General features: G+C 41.5%; 1 protein-coding gene across 1 annotated transcript; it reads right to left on the bottom strand.

Moving 5' to 3' along the window:
- Positions 1-4,848: 4,848 nt before the first annotated feature.
- slc35g2b (solute carrier family 35 member G2b) lies at positions 4,849-11,891 on the bottom strand. Its single transcript, XM_056269624.1, has 2 exons — positions 11,592-11,891; positions 4,849-6,337 (listed from the first exon to the last, which is right to left on the bottom strand). The coding sequence occupies exon 2, from the start codon at positions 6,315-6,317 to the stop codon at positions 5,073-5,075; it is 1,245 nt and encodes a 414-aa protein (XP_056125599.1). The 5' UTR covers positions 6,318-6,337; positions 11,592-11,891; the 3' UTR covers positions 4,849-5,072.
- Between the last annotated feature and the right edge of the window lie 5,805 nt (positions 11,892-17,696).

Below are 17,696 nucleotides of genomic sequence, written 5' to 3'. Positions count from 1 at the left end.
GAACAGCATAAGCTCATTGTTTTGGTTCAGGAGGAACTGCTGTTTCGGTTGTGTTGCTCGGTGACTGACGTCTGTCTAACTCTGTATAGCATGAAACACACTGATGACGTGTGATGTTTAGTGAGCATGTGCGCGGAGATATGGAAATACATATGCTGACTGACAGGAGACATCCTATCATTGCATTCAGACCGAATGCAATGATTGGACAAACATTTTATGGTCCATACGCCTTCCACAGATGATATATATAAATACATTTAGACCACTTAACTTAGTGATTGCTATCAGGATGGGAAGAGACTTTAGCATAACAAAAAATGTTTCTGGAACAAATCACCTGCCTTTAAAATAGAAAAATCAAAGCAGTCGTCTAAAATTTTGGACCAAACTGTACCCCACACCATATGGTCACAGACTGTACTATATGTATAATGACCAACCTTCTGAATTTGCAATAACCTTATCTCAAAACGAACCTGAATGAGCTACATTGATATGACCATATTCAAAGTTCCTCACGCATGGCTGATAGAGCCATTATGAGAAGTGTGTGCAACGCTGCAGGATGCAATCTGTTTCCTGTCCTAACAGATGGACTTTACTGTACATGTCCTGAACCACCCCTGGTTTCTCCTGTCCATATGAAAAATGTTGACAGAATCCAGCATCCTCACACTTTTCAATATCCCTCCTACAATGAGAGGGAATCAGTGGTCTGAGCTCTTTGATTCACACATGCATTACAGAATGTTAATTCAATCAATGGACTCAGATGACTTCATAGAAATGTAAAATTGTATTTTGAACTGTGTTTTTTTCTCAAAACACTCAAATGAACTAAAAACACACACTAAGTCATAAAGCCATGCAATAGATTTAAATATAGCGCACAGTGGACTATATTATGGTGCTTTTTGGTCCTTTTTAGAGCTTGAGAAACTGTATTGAAAAGAGCTGCGTAAATTCTCCAGATTCCCCCTTTTGTATTCCTAAAACCCCCCATTACACATTTTGGGTGAACTATTCCTTTAAGAGAAAACTGTCTCAGAAGTGCCGCCTTGTGGAACACTAAAGAAACTGCATGCTCTGCCATTTAAAAGATTTATTACAAAAATATCTCTGGGCCCTGCCAACAAACCGAGCAGCGATTCATCATGACCACAGCTTTCATATGCCTGAGGGAAACAATGATTACTCTGATCTAAAATGTAACCTTTGTGGTAAGGTATAGACAAAAATGAATAGGCTATACTATTAAATAGGCTACCACTGAAAATGAGGCTGTAAACAGTAGAGCTGGGGTTATTTACAGTGGGAGATTCGACCACAGACCATCAACCTGATGTGAAGACAGTTATATATATATATATATATATATATATATATATATATATATATATATATATATATATATATATATATATATATATATATATATAATTTACTGGCGTTTTAGTGCCTTCATATAGGAAGCTGTTGGGGAGATAGATGGAGAATCAGAACACACCAGATTTAAAAAAACTGTCTCTGTGAACGTGTGCACGACAGCTACAAAAATATCATGATGAAATAATATCAGATATTTATCAGACAGGGAGTTGAATAAGTTCACAGAAGATGTAGTTTTGTTTCTGTAGTGCTGTATGGGTCATATGGAGAAAAAACTTCCTCTGCACCAATAATACATCATTTGTGGTTGCGTAATCTTATCAAAAGAGGTTTCCTTTCAAGTCTGATGAGATTAAAAGAAAAGAAAAAAATACCATGACGCCTAATTCAAAAATTACATATTCCTCCATCACTCAGGCAGGGATTGAATCGATCGCCTTGGCATACCGAGACAGAATTGAAGAAAATCAATACAATTTATAACATTTTACCATGGTTTTTGTTTAGATATATAAATATGGATGAGTTTATTCTAACCAAAAGGTCAGATTAGAGATTTTGATCTTGACCGGTGGGTCGTGACCTGAAAAATGGGTAGGAAACTATGAAAAAACAATGTTAAAATAAAATCCAACAAACCATATATTCATGCAGGATAGCAGAACAAATAGAGACGGTTAAAAGACAGTGAACAGAAAAATCTTTCTCATCTAATTTTTGTTGTTAATAGCAAATCAAACACAATATTTTGGTACAAATTCAACTCTCATTTGGTTGAAGCTATAGCTGTGCTATGAAATATTGGATAATACAAACAAATGTTTGGGGTCAGTGGGATTTAAACAAAAAATTCTTAAATAAAGAAATTAATACTTTTATTCAGCAAATATATGCTGTTCTTTTGAACTGTTTTTCCATTGTTCTTTTATTGTTCTCCTTAAACTATCAAAGAATCCTGTAAAAAAAAAAAAAATGGTAACGCTTTAGAATACAGCCCGGAAAGTACTGCGTAATAAGCAATTTTACAGCGTAACCTTCGGTAGTTATAGTGTACCTATAATGTACTTACAATATAAGTATAAGGGAACAATATTTTAAGTTTGGGGAATAAAGGGGTAACAACCAGGAGAATTAAAAAATGATTAATATTGTGAGTATTATAGAACTTATTCTACTATTATGATATACTGTAACAATCTTACATTTGTGATCAATTTAGCAAGAACATACACTGCGTACCTTTTTGAAATAATGGTGAACCAGTACATACTGTATAGGCTTTATAAATAGATATAATAGATATGTACCCTGTCATTTTTAAAATGTAATCTTTTTAACAAAAGTGCACTGAAAACGAAAACTATTGCAACTTTTGCTTAAATATTGGGGAAAGATACTCTTGTTTCATGTAGCTTGTTAGCCTCTTGTTCCATGTAGTTACAGGGTAAGTACAATAAAAATGCATACACACAATCTTATATCACTGACTCGGAAACCTTTATTTATTATACAAGCACCACTTACCCTGTCACCACATGAAACAAGATATATTTCCCAGTATTTAAAAAAATTGCAATAGTCTTAGCTTTTCTTGCCTTGAAACATGTTAGTCCAAACTTAAACATCTGCACTTTTGCTATCAAAAAAAATAAAATAAAAGTATAAATGCATAGATATGTACCCTGTCATATCTTTACATATTGTTCCCTTATACTTACATGCAAGTACTTTATAGGTAGGCCTACACTATAATTACCGAAAGTTACTCTGTAAATTCTTCTTAATTACACAGTACTTTCCGGGCTGTAATCTAAAGCGTTACCAAAAAAATCAGTAATAAGTTCATAAAAAACAGTTAGGCCTATTATAAATTGTAATAATGTTTCACAATATTACTGTTTTAACTGTATTTTGACCAAATAAATGCTGCCTTGGTGAACAGTAGAGACTAATATAATATAATTATACAGTATATATATATATATATACACTCACCGGCCACTTTATTAGGTACCCCATGCTAGTAACGGGTTGGACCCCCTTTTGCCTTCAGAACTGCCTCAATTCTTCGTGGCATAGATTCAACAAGGTGCTGGAAGCATTCCTCAGGGAGTTTGGTCCATATTGACATGATGGCATCACACAGTTGCCGCAGATTTGTCGGCTGCACATCCATGATGCGAATCTCCCGTTCCACCACATCCCAAAGATGCTCTATTGGGTTGAGATCTGGTGACTGTGGAGGCCATTTTAGTACAGTGAACTCATTGTCATGTTCAAGAAACCAATTTGAAATGATTAGAGCTTTGTGACATGGTGGAAGTAGCCATCAGAGGATGGGTACATGGTGGCCATAAAGGGATGGACATGGTCAGAAACAATGCTCAGGTAGGCCGTGGCATTTAAACGATGCCCAATTGGCACTAAGGGGCCTAAAGTGTGCCAGGAAAACATCCCCCACACCATTACACCACCACCACCAGCCTGCACAGTGGTAACAAGGCATGATGGTTCCATGTTCTCATTCTGTTTACGCCAAATTCTGACTCTAACATCTGAATGTCTCAACAGAAATCGAGACTCATCAGACCAGGCAACATTTTTCCAGTCTTCAACTGTTCAATTTTGGTGAGCTCTTGCAAATTGTAGCCTCTTTTTCCTATTTGTAGTGGAGATGAGTGGTACCCGGTGGAGTCTTCTGCTGTTGTAGCCCATCCGCCTCAAGGTTGTGCGTGTTGTGGCTTCACAAATGCTTTGCTGCATACCTCGGTTGTAACGAGTGGTTATTTCAGTCACTGTTGCCCTTCTATCAGCTCGAACCAGTCTGGCCATTCTCCTCTGACCTCTGGCATCAACAAGGCATTTCCGCCCACAGAACTGCCGCTCACTGGATGTTTTTTCTTTTTCGGACCATTCTCTGTAAACCCTAGAGATGGTTGTGCGTGAAAATCCCAGTAGATTAGCAGTTTCTGAAATACTCAGACCAGCCCTTCTGGCACCAACAATCATGCCACGTTCAAAGTCACTCAAATCAACTTTCTTCCCCATACTGATGCTTGGTTTGAACTGCAGGAGATTGTCTTGACCATGTCTACATGCCTAAATGCACTGAGTTGCCGCCATGTGATTGGCTGCTTAGAAATTAAGTGTTAACGAGCAGTTGGACAGGTGTACCTAATAAAGTGGCCGGTGAGTGTATATATATATATATATATATATATATATCCAATATAAATGTTGGTTGGATCAGTAAAAGCTGGGTAAACCAGCTAAGTATCACTTCAATGCAAAAAACAAAAAGTGAAACATCCAAAGTTTATTGTGTCACAGAAATGGCAATGCTGCAGTCTGATTTATCTGTCAGAGTATCCAATCCCGCTGTTTATAGATCTAGACCACTGCCTTTTACTTTTGTTTCAGTGACACACAGATAAAAAATCAATGGTATCAGGGGAGCACTATAGATCACTGTTTATTTCACACATCAACAGTTAGCAAAGACATTACACCAATGGCACTCTTCCAACGACAGGATTCGAAATAAATGCCGAAGATCCAGACATTCAGTGATTGCACTATTGTAAGAGAAGGGAGCAGGGAGACACTGCACACACACACACACACACACACACGCACATAATATACATGCCCCCTCATGCGCTCAAGTACACACGACGCTCTCATTTGATCGGTGAGTCCAGAATCTCCTGGTAATCTTGTCGGATGGCCCGGCCCACCCGGTAAAGCTTGAGCCCCGTCAGGACGAACACGCTGACCATGATAACCAGCGCTCCGAAGACGTCGTACACGGACGGGATCATTCTCAACACGATGAGCTGGAGAAACATGGCTACCACGATCTCCAGATGCTGCACGGTGCTGACCAGAGCGGGGTGGAACTTGTTGAGGGCGTAGTAGACACCCAGAAACGCCACGGTGGAGCAAATACAGATTCCCGTGAGGTAGCCCCACGTCTCGCCGTCCAAGGGAATGATGGGTTCTTGCATGATGAACATAGTGGACGCCCCCCACACGGTCCCCGTCCAGCCGAACGTGAAGAGCGCGGCCCACATGCTAACGCGCTCTTTAATGGCCCGGTACACGATCATAGACAGGGCGGCGGTCAAACCCGCCATTACAGTCATGGTGTACCCAAACGCTTCTTTCCAGAATCCCAACGGGGACTTTTCCTCGTCTGCGATGTTGGGGATCATCACGAGGCACAGTCCGAAGAGACTCCCTACGACCGCCACTACGTCCGTGTAGCCCAGGCGTTCATCCAAGAGCAAGAAGGCTAAGATGGCGCTGAAGACTGTAGTGGTCGCCCGCCACATGATGGTGCCGTTGCTCGGCGGAACGATGGCGAAGGACGTGTACGCGCACGTGATTGAGATGACGTTGCAAATCCCGTAGAAGAACAAGCGCAGTCGGTAGCCCTTCGGTCCAAAGGGAGCTTCTTTATAGTAGAGGACCACCAGAACGGACAACACCTGGATCACCGAGCGGATGAAGATGAGCTCTAATGAGGGTACTTTGGAGCGGTCAGCCGCCAGGCGCGTGATGAGAGCCACGCATCCGTGAGCAAGAGCCGCCCCGAAAAGAGCACCCCAGGTGACCCGTGACGCCAGGACCGAGGCCTCGCCGAAGCTCGCAAGCTGCCCGCCGACTCCCTTCTCTCTCTGATCGACCTTGGGACGGGAATCCATAGTGCCGAATAAAGTCCTGCCTTGCCCGCTTTCTGACACCAGTCTCTTGTTCGGGTTGTTGTCCATGAACGAGCCGAAGTCCTCAAAGGACGGAGCGTCGTCGTACCCCTCGTCGCCCGGCTGGGGGAAATGCGTGGCGTATTTCACCGTGACGGTGTTGGGATGAATTTTAACCCTTTTTTTGGAGCCGTACTGCTGTGTTGCGGGGGATGGATCCATTTTCCTCAGCTACAGAAGAGCTGCGAAACACACAAACATCAGAGGATTAAAGGTGCTGTATGTAACTTTTTCACTCTACTAAAGCATACAAATACCATAATATGTTTGCATATATTGAGGAAACATGCTAAAGCCTGGTTCACACGGGACGATTTTAAAATTGTCGGCCGATTTTCCAAACCTGAGAGACCCCACACACGGCGATAAAAAATCACGGGTCTAACAGTTTTGGTCGTACAGTGTGTGGTGCGCAGCCACACGGCAAAATCAACACCATCACACACGAACCGATTTGACTCCCGAGCATTCCCAGGTCAGACGGAAAATCTCGCAAAATCCCTTGAGATCAAACGTGACTTCAGACTAAACAATCATGGCGGACGAAGAGGATGCAGTGGCGATAGTTTGTAGTTTGTTTTTAACCGGGGAAAAAAAACAATGTCAAAAGAAAAGGTGATGGTCAAAGAAGTGGAGACAACGCGAGCTGTTTTGATTTTGTTTCCCGGTGCTTCCTCGGCGCCTCGTCACCTCGCTTTCTGATTGGCTACACGCCACAGTCCACAGGCTGCGTGCTCGTTTGTCCCCGGGCGACACCACACACGAGGAGAAATCGGGCCAAAAAAATCCAACACCCAGATTTGAGATCGGAGCGGTCCCGACGTCCTTCCGAGCAGACGAGAGCAGTCTTAACACACCACACATGGCAGGAATATTTGATCAGATTATTTTACGATAATCGGAGCATCCTTAAGATTGTCGGAAGGGGTGAATCGGGGCTAAAATCGGCCTAATTATCCTGCCATGTGAACCAGGCTTTAGTTCACATACTCGTTTCTCTGAAAAACACTTCTACAGCCAGTTATTATACCCGAATTCCGGAAAAGTTGGGACGTTTTTTAAATTTGAATAAAATGAAAACTATAAGACTTTCAAATCACATGAGCCAATATTTTATTCACAATAGAACATAGATAACATAACAAATGTTTAAACGGAGAAATTTTACACTTTTATCCACTAAATGAGCTTGATGCCTGCTACAGGTCTCAAAATAGTTGGGACGGTGGCAACAAATGGTTGAAAAAGCAAGAAATTTAGAAAGGATTCAGGTGGGAGAACATCTAGCAACCAATTAAGTTAATTGATATCAAGTCTGTAACATGATTAGCTATAAAAGGGATGTCTTAGAGAGGTAGAGTCTCTCAGAAGTAAAGATGGCCTGAGGCTCTCCAATCTGTGAAAGAGTGCGTAAAAAGATTGTGGAACACTTTAAAAACAATGTTCCTCAACGTCAAATTGCAAAGGCTTTGCAAATCTCATCATCTACAGTGCACAACATCATCAAAAGATTCAGAGAAACTGGAGAAATCTCTGTGCGTAAGGGACAAGGACAAAGATCTTTATTGGATGCCCGTGGTCTTCGGGCCCTCAGACGACACTGCATCACTCATCGGCATGATTGTGTGAATGAGATTACTAAATGGGCCCAGGAATACTTCCAGAAACCACTGTTGGTAAACACAATCCGCCGTGTCATCTGCAGATGCCAACTAAAGCTCTATCATGCAAAAAGGAAGCCATATGTGAACATGGTCCAGAAGCGCCGTCGTGTCCTGTGGGCCAAGGCTCATTTAAAATGGACTATTTCAAAGTGGAAAAGTATTCTATGGTCCGACGAGTCCAAATTTGACATTCTTGTTGGAAATCACGGACTCCGTGTCCTCCGGGCAAAAGAAGAGGGAGACCTTCCATCGTGTTATCAGCGTTCAGTTCAAAAGCCAGCATCTCTGATGGTATGGGGTGCATAAGTGCATACGGTATCGCAGCTTGCATGTTTTGGAAGGCACTATGAATGCTGAAAGCTATATAAAGGTTTTAGAGCAACATATGCTCCCCTCCAGACGACGTCTATTTCAGGGAAGGCCTTGTGTATTTCAGCAGGACAATGCAAAACCACATACTGCAGCTATTACAACAGCATGGCTTCGTCGTAGAAGAGTCCGGGTGTTGAATTGGCCTGCCTGCAGTCCAGATCTTTCTCCTATAGAGAACATTTGGCGCATCATTAAACGAAAAATACATCAAAGGCGACCACGAACACTTCAGCAGCTGGAAACCTATATAAGGCAAGAATGGGACCAAACTCCAACACCAAAAGTCCAGACACTCATAAACTCGATGCCCAGACGTCTTCAAACTGTTTTGAAAAGAAGAGGAGATGTTACACCATGGTAAACGTGCCCCCGTCCCAACTATTTTGAGACCTGTAGCAGGCATCAAATTTGAAATGAGCTCATTTAGTGGATAAAAGTGTAAAATTTCTCCGTTTAAACATTTGTTATGTTATCTATGGTCTATTGTGAATAAAATATTGGCTCATGTGATTTGAAAGTCTTATAGTTTTCATTTTATTCAAATTTAAAAAACATCCCAACTTTTCTGGAATTCGGGTTGTACTTTGAAATGTGAGTTTCCAGGCTGGAATTTTTGTTTTGGTCTGTGATACTACACGTTGGCAATTTGCCAATTTTCATTGTCCATTGCGCACGTTGGTGTTGCGTGTGCTCAAACTGGCAACCCAAGTCCAGTCTGAGAAACGGGCGGGAGAAACAACGATCTCAGATATTTTGAATTTGGACTGCAGTACCTATTTCGAACACTAGTTGTCATTCTTACAGACTGCACCTTTAACTGATGGTGTAGATAGACAACTTCGATCCTGGTGTAGACACATGCAAATATGTGAAAATAGAAGATATTGAAAACGTACTTGGTTGTCAGATCTAGTTTCTTTTACCTTCGTCTCTTAACCAAAACTAAACCTTTTATATCAACTGTTCATTTTGAGAAAGCAATCTCTGCGGTTGTTTTCTCACAAATTTCTCACAAATGGACTACTACAACTCTCTTGAAAAACGGTAACGTCATGCGCATGTGTATTATGTGTTCAGTCTATAGGCATGAAGTGTTTCTTTACAAAGTGAGATCGCCAACTACTGACCTGACAGCAGAATACAGCGTTATGTACGCAAAAAAAATGCAAGGAATGAAGTTTTCTGTTTTAGTATACATCATTGTCATGTAAACGTACCCTTAATTATCGGAGAAGTCTGGCAAACATCACCAGAGAGTCAAAACATCTTGTTTAAACATTACGAGGTCAATTTAAGGTCAAAAGTAAACATAAAAGCACCTTAGTCATGCATGCTACTTTTGCACTGTATTCCAAGTTTTCCAAAGCCATTCAATAGTTTTGTGAGAAGAGCAGAAATCAAATCACAGTTATGAGCAAACATTCTTCCAGTAACATTAATAGAACGTTCGGGGGGAAAAAACACTAATTTATACATAATTCAAATAACTTTTTTTTTTTTAAATGTTACAGAACGTTTGGAGAACATTCAAAAGTAACATTTCAATAATGTTTACAAAATGATAAAACTGAATGTTCCCTTAACATTTAAAAAACCTGGACACAGGAAAAAAAAAAAACAATTTAAAAACTTAATATGATCATTAGCAACAAGTTATTTGAATATATTTTTTGTTAGCTGGGTATGAACCACTATGACCAAATCACTGAATCAGTGAGTTGAATCTGAGAACCAGATCAGTCCGTTTTGTTCAGTTGCATTTGTGTGCTCAGAATCTCACTGAAAATAACTTGTATGATTCTCATGATCTGTTCACACTGTCAATACGACCTGCAATTTAAGTGACTCAATAATCCATTCACAGAAGGTTAACAATCCACTGAAAGAAACACTTTGACCTGTTCCTCACAAGTGTATCATAAGATTTGGAATATAGCACACATATGGTGTTTTTGTCCTTTTTTGAAGCTTGACAAACATGGTCACAATGGGAAAAATCTGCATAAAGATTATTTAAAATTCCTTCTTTTATTTGAAACAAATAACCACATGGGTTTGGAATGTCATGAGGATGAGTAAATAATGATGAATTATCATTTTTGTCAAAACTATAACATATAAGATCAGCACATTGTAATTGGATGTGGGTCTATATTTAACAGTGAATAATATAAGCGTATTGTTTTTGCCAACTCAAGCTTGCAATGTGGGTTCACAGAAATGCAGAAGTGAATTTTACATAATTCATAACTCGCTGCTTCAATGGTCTCCTTTCTCTCTCTCTCTCTCTCTCTCTCTCTCTCTCTCTCTCTCTCTCTCTCTCTCTCTCTCTCTCTCTCTCTCTCTCTCTCTCTCTCTCTCTCTCTCTCTCTCTCTCTCTCTCTCTCTCTCTCTCTCTCTCTCTACTGCTGCCCCGTGTGTAAAGCAATTTCTATATTTAAGTGCAGTAGCGCCTGCTCAGATAAGCAGAATTTGATTCAATGTGATGGGACGAAATTATATAACAGGGAAGGAAATAGATAGATGGATTTTCAGTCTCAAATATCATTTTAGCATTAGGCTATTAAATAGGCCTAATGATAAAATATGCTTTTACATGTAAAAATACAAAACACGATATATGAGTATAGATTTATTTCTGTGCATCACACATTTTTTTCACCCGATTGAAAGCAAATTACATTGCCAACAATCAAAAGCCCCACCAGGGGGCAACAACATCAACAATATCCTGCTGATGAGAGCCCACCTATTATGCTCTTACCTCATAACTCGTAAAAATGACATATTATATGGTACAGCTATTCGTAATCATAAGGCATATCGTCCCCGTGGCACACCGAGAGACTGCAGACAGGAAAAATCATGTTGAGGGAAGAAAGGATGATTTATTGCTGCTGGTCTGCATGGGGAGCACAGCCTTTGAACCATTCTCTCCGATTTATGTAATAAATCTCCTGACATATGATAGATAATATGCATTTATCATTGTTAAAAACAACAGTAAATAAAACAGAAAGAGAGAGGGGGGGGGGGGGGGGGGGGGGGCAGGGGTGAGTAGAAAATAGAAATATAGGAAATGAAAATAAAATGTATTACTCTATTTATTTCCTCCGCAAACGATCTCTCATGCATGTTCGTATTATTATTTTATATTTATTTGCATGCAATTTCGTGCAAATCCACGAATTACAAATTTTGCACGCAGCTGGAAATACTTTACTTGCAAAAAAAATAATTTCGGCATTTCACTACGCTTTTAAACACTGTTGCGCAAAAACGCACATGCACCGTTTCAAAACGCGTCATATTTCTTTTTCTCCTTCTGCAAATATCGCCAGCGCAATTTGCGTCTCCACATTGCGCATCAAATGAATGAAATCAAGCGGTTTTTACTCACCACGCTTCTATTAAAGAAAGGATCCGGATGGCTTTAAAGCTCGTGGGAATTAAACATAAGCGTTTTAATTCACTGGCGTCAAGATATGGAGAATTGCGCTTGCCATGTCTCCATCCTTTCCTCATGGACGCGCTGGACGTCTCCAAGGTGCGCGCATCTTCCACGCGACGCTCCACACACACATACACGCCCCCTGATGCGCGTGTTTCGGCTGGGGTGTCAGAGAGAGGCGATGCCCCCTTGTCTTCTGTCGGATAGCAGAGTGAGGGTGGGGTACACCATGTGAACACTGCTTCAACATAACATCATCATCTTCATCATCTTCATCGTCATAAGAAACACATGCATGCTGAGTTGATCTTAATTCTATCTCTCATCTCTTATCCAACGTCGATTAATTGAACTGAATTTAATAAGTCTTCCCAGTGTACCTCATTTTGCTACTTTACATTTGATTCCAATTTATTAGTCTATAAACCGAGCAAAAAAAGAGAAGCTTTTCACACTGATTTAACATCTTTTTAAATGCGTAGTTAAGCAACATTTCACACTTGTCATGTGGAATTAGGGTTAACATCTTTTGAACCGAGTAGAAGCGAGTAGCTCCAGTCTGAGAAACGATGCACCAGATGAATATGACCATGTTTCACAGCACACAACCAATCATAAACGCCCTCAATGCTTGCCTCATTAAATATTCATGAACTTTGTATACCATACAGTCACAGAAACATTCATGCATGGAACCTCATTCATTAAAACCAAGCAGAATACATTTGTGTAAATAGTTCAGCATTGGAAACTGTCCAATTTCAGTGTAAATTGTTGAATTTCTCTGATAATTAGTAAGTTATTCTTACATTAAACTGCTAAATTTCAGATTAAACCATTCGTACAATTATTTAAATTGGAGAATATTTTTGTAAATTGTTCGCAATTTTTGAAATGTCTGTGTAAATCATAAAGCCATTCTTTCGTGACGTGTCAAATTTCTGTGTAAAATGTAAATCAGTTTAGTGGTGTTCTTTGAACACATTAATGTTATGGGTGGTTTCTTACAGCAAATCATAAGATCCCTGAGAGAAGGTTTACTGCAGAGCCAATAATATTTACAGTCTGCTTTTTATGTACTTTTTATGGAAGAGGTATTGGCCTGTTGATGGACTTCATCTACTGCATCTGTGCTCTGATCATTGTTGTGAATCTGATCCGGACGTAGTCTTTGACAAAAACAAACTTTTCTCAGCTTTTTGTTTAAAATGTTTTCGTGTTAGGGTTAGCTTATCCACTTACAGCACTTACCCACATTCAAGTGTTGATAAAAACAACAAAAACAATGCATGAAGTTAGAATAAAATGTTTTTGTTCTCTGTTGCTTCTTTAGATATGTTGTATTTTCAGATATTAATACAAAAAAAAAAATACAAAAAAAAAAACACTGGCAGGGAAATAATTTAAGTGTTAAAGGGATATTTCAAATATGAAAAAATAACACCTAAATAAGGAATAATAAATTAGTAAATAAATAGTGAACTATAAACTATGATGTTTAGAAAATGTTCAAGTACACAGTATAAAACTACTAAACTATAGCCTATATTTCAGAAAGTGTACTTTCATAAACAGAAAAATGTGCTACAAGTATTTAACGAGTAAACTATAAGTATAGTTCACTTTTAGTATAGTTGCAGTACAACAGAAAACATTTGTTAACTAGTTGTGTACTACTTAAAGTAAACTTAAAAGTATACATTTACACACTATAAAGTGGGCCAATTTACTACCAAGAAGTATTGATATAGTACTCTTGACAAGTATACTACCAGTACGAGTTTACTTACTATACATAAAGTACTTAAAATATACTTGAACTTTACTTAAGTATACTTAAAATAAACTTGAAGTGTGCTTAATTGTGTAAGGGTCTGCATTGAGCCGCACTTGAGAGACTTATCGATCAGGTCCCCCTTCAAGTCTCTAGTTTATGGTATTGTTTCATCTGTGTTTTTGTTCACTGGGCTGGAAAGTGTTCAGATCATTTATCCTCAATATGAGAAGTAGGAAGAGTGATGCTTGCCTTTCTCTTCAGGAATGCCCATTATTCATCACGTTGGGAGAGCACCAGTGAAGCTCAGACTGGTTGATGTAACTACGGGACACTCACTCCTCCTACGGGACACTCACTCCTCCGGATCCCTGCTTGCCCAGACACAACCGTCAGTCACATGGCTAACTCTGGTGGGATGTAATCCATAACTATGCCTGACTGACTCCAGCATTTCCACATCATTCACAACACAAACACTCTACTCAGCATTTCTGACCTTTATTTATTATTGCATTTGCCCAATGCCATTGACTAAAGTGATGAATCATGCTAATATATCGATCGAAACGGATTGATTTGTCAGTTTAAGGTCAGGAGCTGTTTGTGGAAAGAAGTTTAGTATTGAATGTTTTCCCTTCAGAGATGAGTTTGCAATGCCTGCACTCGAACACAAGTTCACTCCTGGCTCTTCGTAGTTGCCGTGTTTCACTTTTTGTGGACTTTTACATGAAAAAGTTCCAGGAAAGTAGAGAGATTTTGTTTGGTGCATCAGAATAACTGGACACTAAAGTTTGTGTCTGGAAATTTTATTAGAAAGTAGATCTATCATTAATCTTGTAAAATATGTCAAACATGAACAGTGAACCACTTTAAAGGAATATTATGGGTTAAATACATAGTAAAGGCATAGTATAACAACTGAAAAATTGTCAGCATTTGATAATAACATTGAATCAGTACAAATCCATAAGTCTTTCTATCGTCCAAAAAAAAAAAAAAAAAGCTGAGAATGAGTATGGAAACTGTTGAGCTTCAAATTCACCAAAAACACACCATTTAAGGGGGTTATCTATTGAGAAATCAAAAACTCCTTCATCTTTAGGTACTATAAAAAATATCCTGTAAGTTTCAGAACTCAAAACGTCTATGTCAAAAAACAGCTTTTAATGAAACCAAGCTGCCCACCCCATGTCACAGTCACCGTCTCCACCTTCTGTCCTTGTCATCACTACACTTCCCAGAATCCTCCTTGTCTCCACACCTGAACTCACTCCCGCAATTACCCACCTGTTCATCGTTATCATCATCCGTGTCACCTGTCTTCACCTTGTTATGTTTGATTTGTGCTTGTATTTAGTTCCTTTCTGTTCAATCTGTTCCTTGTTGGTTGTTAGTCTTATTTAGAGTGTGTGTGTGTGTGTTCATCTTGCCTGCCTGTCAGTACCTGTGTTAATTATATCTAGTAAACTGTTTAAATTGAAGCTCTGAGCCTTGTTTGCCTTCTTCTGCCCGCACCACACCCGTGACAGAACAACCAACCACCCTAAAATGGACGATAGGGTCAGAATTGTCGTCCTGGCCGAGGAGAGCCATCACTACACTTCCCAGAATCCTCCTTGTCTCCACACCTGAACTCACTCCCGCAATTACCCACCTGTTCATCGTTATCATCATCCGTGTCACCTGTCTTCACCTTGTTATGTTTGATTTGTGCTTGTATTTAGTTCCTTTCTGTTCAATCTGTCCTTGTTGGTTGTTAGTCTTATTTAGAGTGTGTGTGTGTGTGTTCATCTTGCCTGCCTGTCAGTACCTGTGTTAATTATATCTAGTAAACTGTTTAAATTGAAGCTCTGAGCCTTGTTTGCCTTCTTCTGCCCGCACCACACCCGTGACAGAACAACCAACCACCCTAAAATGGACGATAGGGTCAGAATTGTCGTCCTGGCCGAGGAGAGCCAAAATCTCCCAGCCTTTGCCAATGGACGTTCTTTTGAGGGAACCCGTCTGGCCAGGTTTCGCGGAACCCGTGGAGGCCGCAAGGGAGGAGGTGGTCGAGATGGACCCCGACACCATTCTCCGCTTTGGTCCTTCTTCGACCCTGGACCGTTGATGTCCAGCCCAAAGCCCTCTTCACCGCTGGTCCCGTCCAGCCCAAAGCCCTCTTCACCGCTGGTTCCGTCCAACTCAAGCCCCGCTTCACCGCTGGTTCCGTCCAGCTCAAGGCCCTCTTCGCCGCTTCACATCCAGCCAGAGACCGTCCAGCCAGAGACCGTCCAGCCAGCTCTGGAGGACGCAGTGCTCCTTGTGGGATCCATGGCTGTTTTGTGTGTGTGGGCAGCACACACATTCGTTACAGCCCATGAACCCAGCCCTGAGCTTCCTTCGCCGCTGGTCCAGCCCAGAGCTTCCTTCGCCGCTGGTCCCGTCCAGCCCTGGGCTTCCTTCGCCGCTGGTCCCGCCCAGCTCAAAGCCCTCTTCACCGCTGGTTCCGCCCAGCTCAAAGCCCTCTTCACCGCTGGTTCCGCCCAGCTCAAAGCCCTCTTCACCGCTGGTTCCGCCCAGCTCAAAGCCCTCTTCACCGCTGGTTCCGCCCAGCTCAAAGCCCTCTTCACCGCTGGTTCCGCCCAGCTCAAAGCCCTCTTCACCGCTGGTTCCGCCCAGCTCAAAGCCCTCTTCACCGTTGGTTCCGCCCAGCTCAAAGCCCTCTTCACCGCTGGTTCCGCCCAGCTCAAAGTCCTCTTCACTGGTTCCGCCCAGCTCAAAGCCCTCTTCACTGGTTCCGCCCAACTCAAAGCCCTCTTCACCGCTGGTTCCGCCCAGCTCAAAGCCCTCTTCACCGTTGGTTCCGCCCACCTCAAAGCCCTCTTCACTGGTTCCGCCCAGCTCAAATCCCTCTTCACTGGTTCCGCCCAGCTCAAAGCCCTCTCCACCGTTGGTTCCGCCCAGCTCAAAGCCCTCTTCACTGGTCCCGTCCACCACAGAGCCTTCGCCGCTGGTTCTGTCCAGCCCAGGGCTTCCTTCGCCACTGGTCCCGTCTGCCCAGCCAGAGACTGTTCACTTCCCGTCTGCTCAACCAGAGACTGTTCACGCCATGTATGCGCCGCCGGAGCCCCTCAGTGACCGCGACACTGGCCATTATGGCCACAACCATGTGGTGTGTGTGGGCTGCGCACACACTTGAGCCTGTGTCTGTTCCTGAGCCTGAGCCTGTTTCTGTGTCTGTTCCTGTTCCTGAGTTTGAGCCGGTGTCTGCTCCTGAGCCGGTGTCTGCTCCTGAGCCGGTGTCTGCTCCTGAGCCGGTTTGGAATCCTGTCACTCTCCCCAAGTATTTTTTTTGGGGGGGGGGGGGGGTCACAGTCACCGTCTGCACCTTCTGGTCCTTGTCATCACTACACTTCCCAGAATCCTCCTTGTCTCCACACCTGAACTCACTCCCGCAATTACCCACCTGTTCATCGTTATCATCATCCGTGTCACCTGTCTTCACCTTGTTATGTTTGATTTGTGCTTGTATTTAGTTCCTTTCTGTTCAGTCTGTCCTTGTTGGTTGTTAGTCTTATTTAGTGTGTGTGTTCATCTTGCCTGCCTGTCAGTACCTGTGTTAATTATATCAAGTAAACTGTTTGAACTGAAGCTCTGAGCCTTGTTTGCCGCCTTCTGCCCGCACCACACCCGTGACACCCCAAACACTTGTTTTGGATTTCTGGGATTTTTTTCTCAGAATGTCTCAGTATGATGTAATTTTACAGAAGAAGATCAACGCCTACTTTAACATCATTGTAGGCGTTGCCTGAACCACATTTGTGTGGCTACTAATACGTTTAAGATTTTTAAAATGAAAACAAAAAGAGGCAGGGTGGTGTACATAATTCTTTTCATTGTAAATATACACAGATAACTGGAGTGGCCAAGGCGAGGTGAGTGACGTTATCAAGAACTTGGCAAGTCCGAACTATCAAAGATGCAACACCGAACTTTGCGTACTTGGTATTGAGACGCGCTCTTGTTTTGGGTTGGTGCACGGAAATGCATAAATCCGAGTCTGAGGACGTCCCGGACCGAATGCAATGATTGGACAAACATGTTTTGGTCCTGAGACTTCCACATTAGATATTTATGTACATTTTTAATATTTAGACCACTTCTATCATTGCTATCAAGATGTGATGTTCAACCAGTATAACAAAAGGTGTTTATGAGGAAAAATTGCCTAATCTAGATTTAGATACTCTTTATGTAATTTCAAAATTACTTCTATCGTATTTTAACTCAGATAT

This window comes from Rhinichthys klamathensis, unplaced genomic scaffold, assembly GCF_029890125.1.
Source record: "Rhinichthys klamathensis goyatoka isolate OS25496 unplaced genomic scaffold, OSU_Roscu_1.1 h1tg000285l_1, whole genome shotgun sequence".
Lineage (NCBI taxonomy): Eukaryota > Metazoa > Chordata > Actinopteri > Cypriniformes > Leuciscidae > Rhinichthys > Rhinichthys klamathensis.
This window is presented reverse-complemented; position numbering and strand designations above follow the sequence as displayed.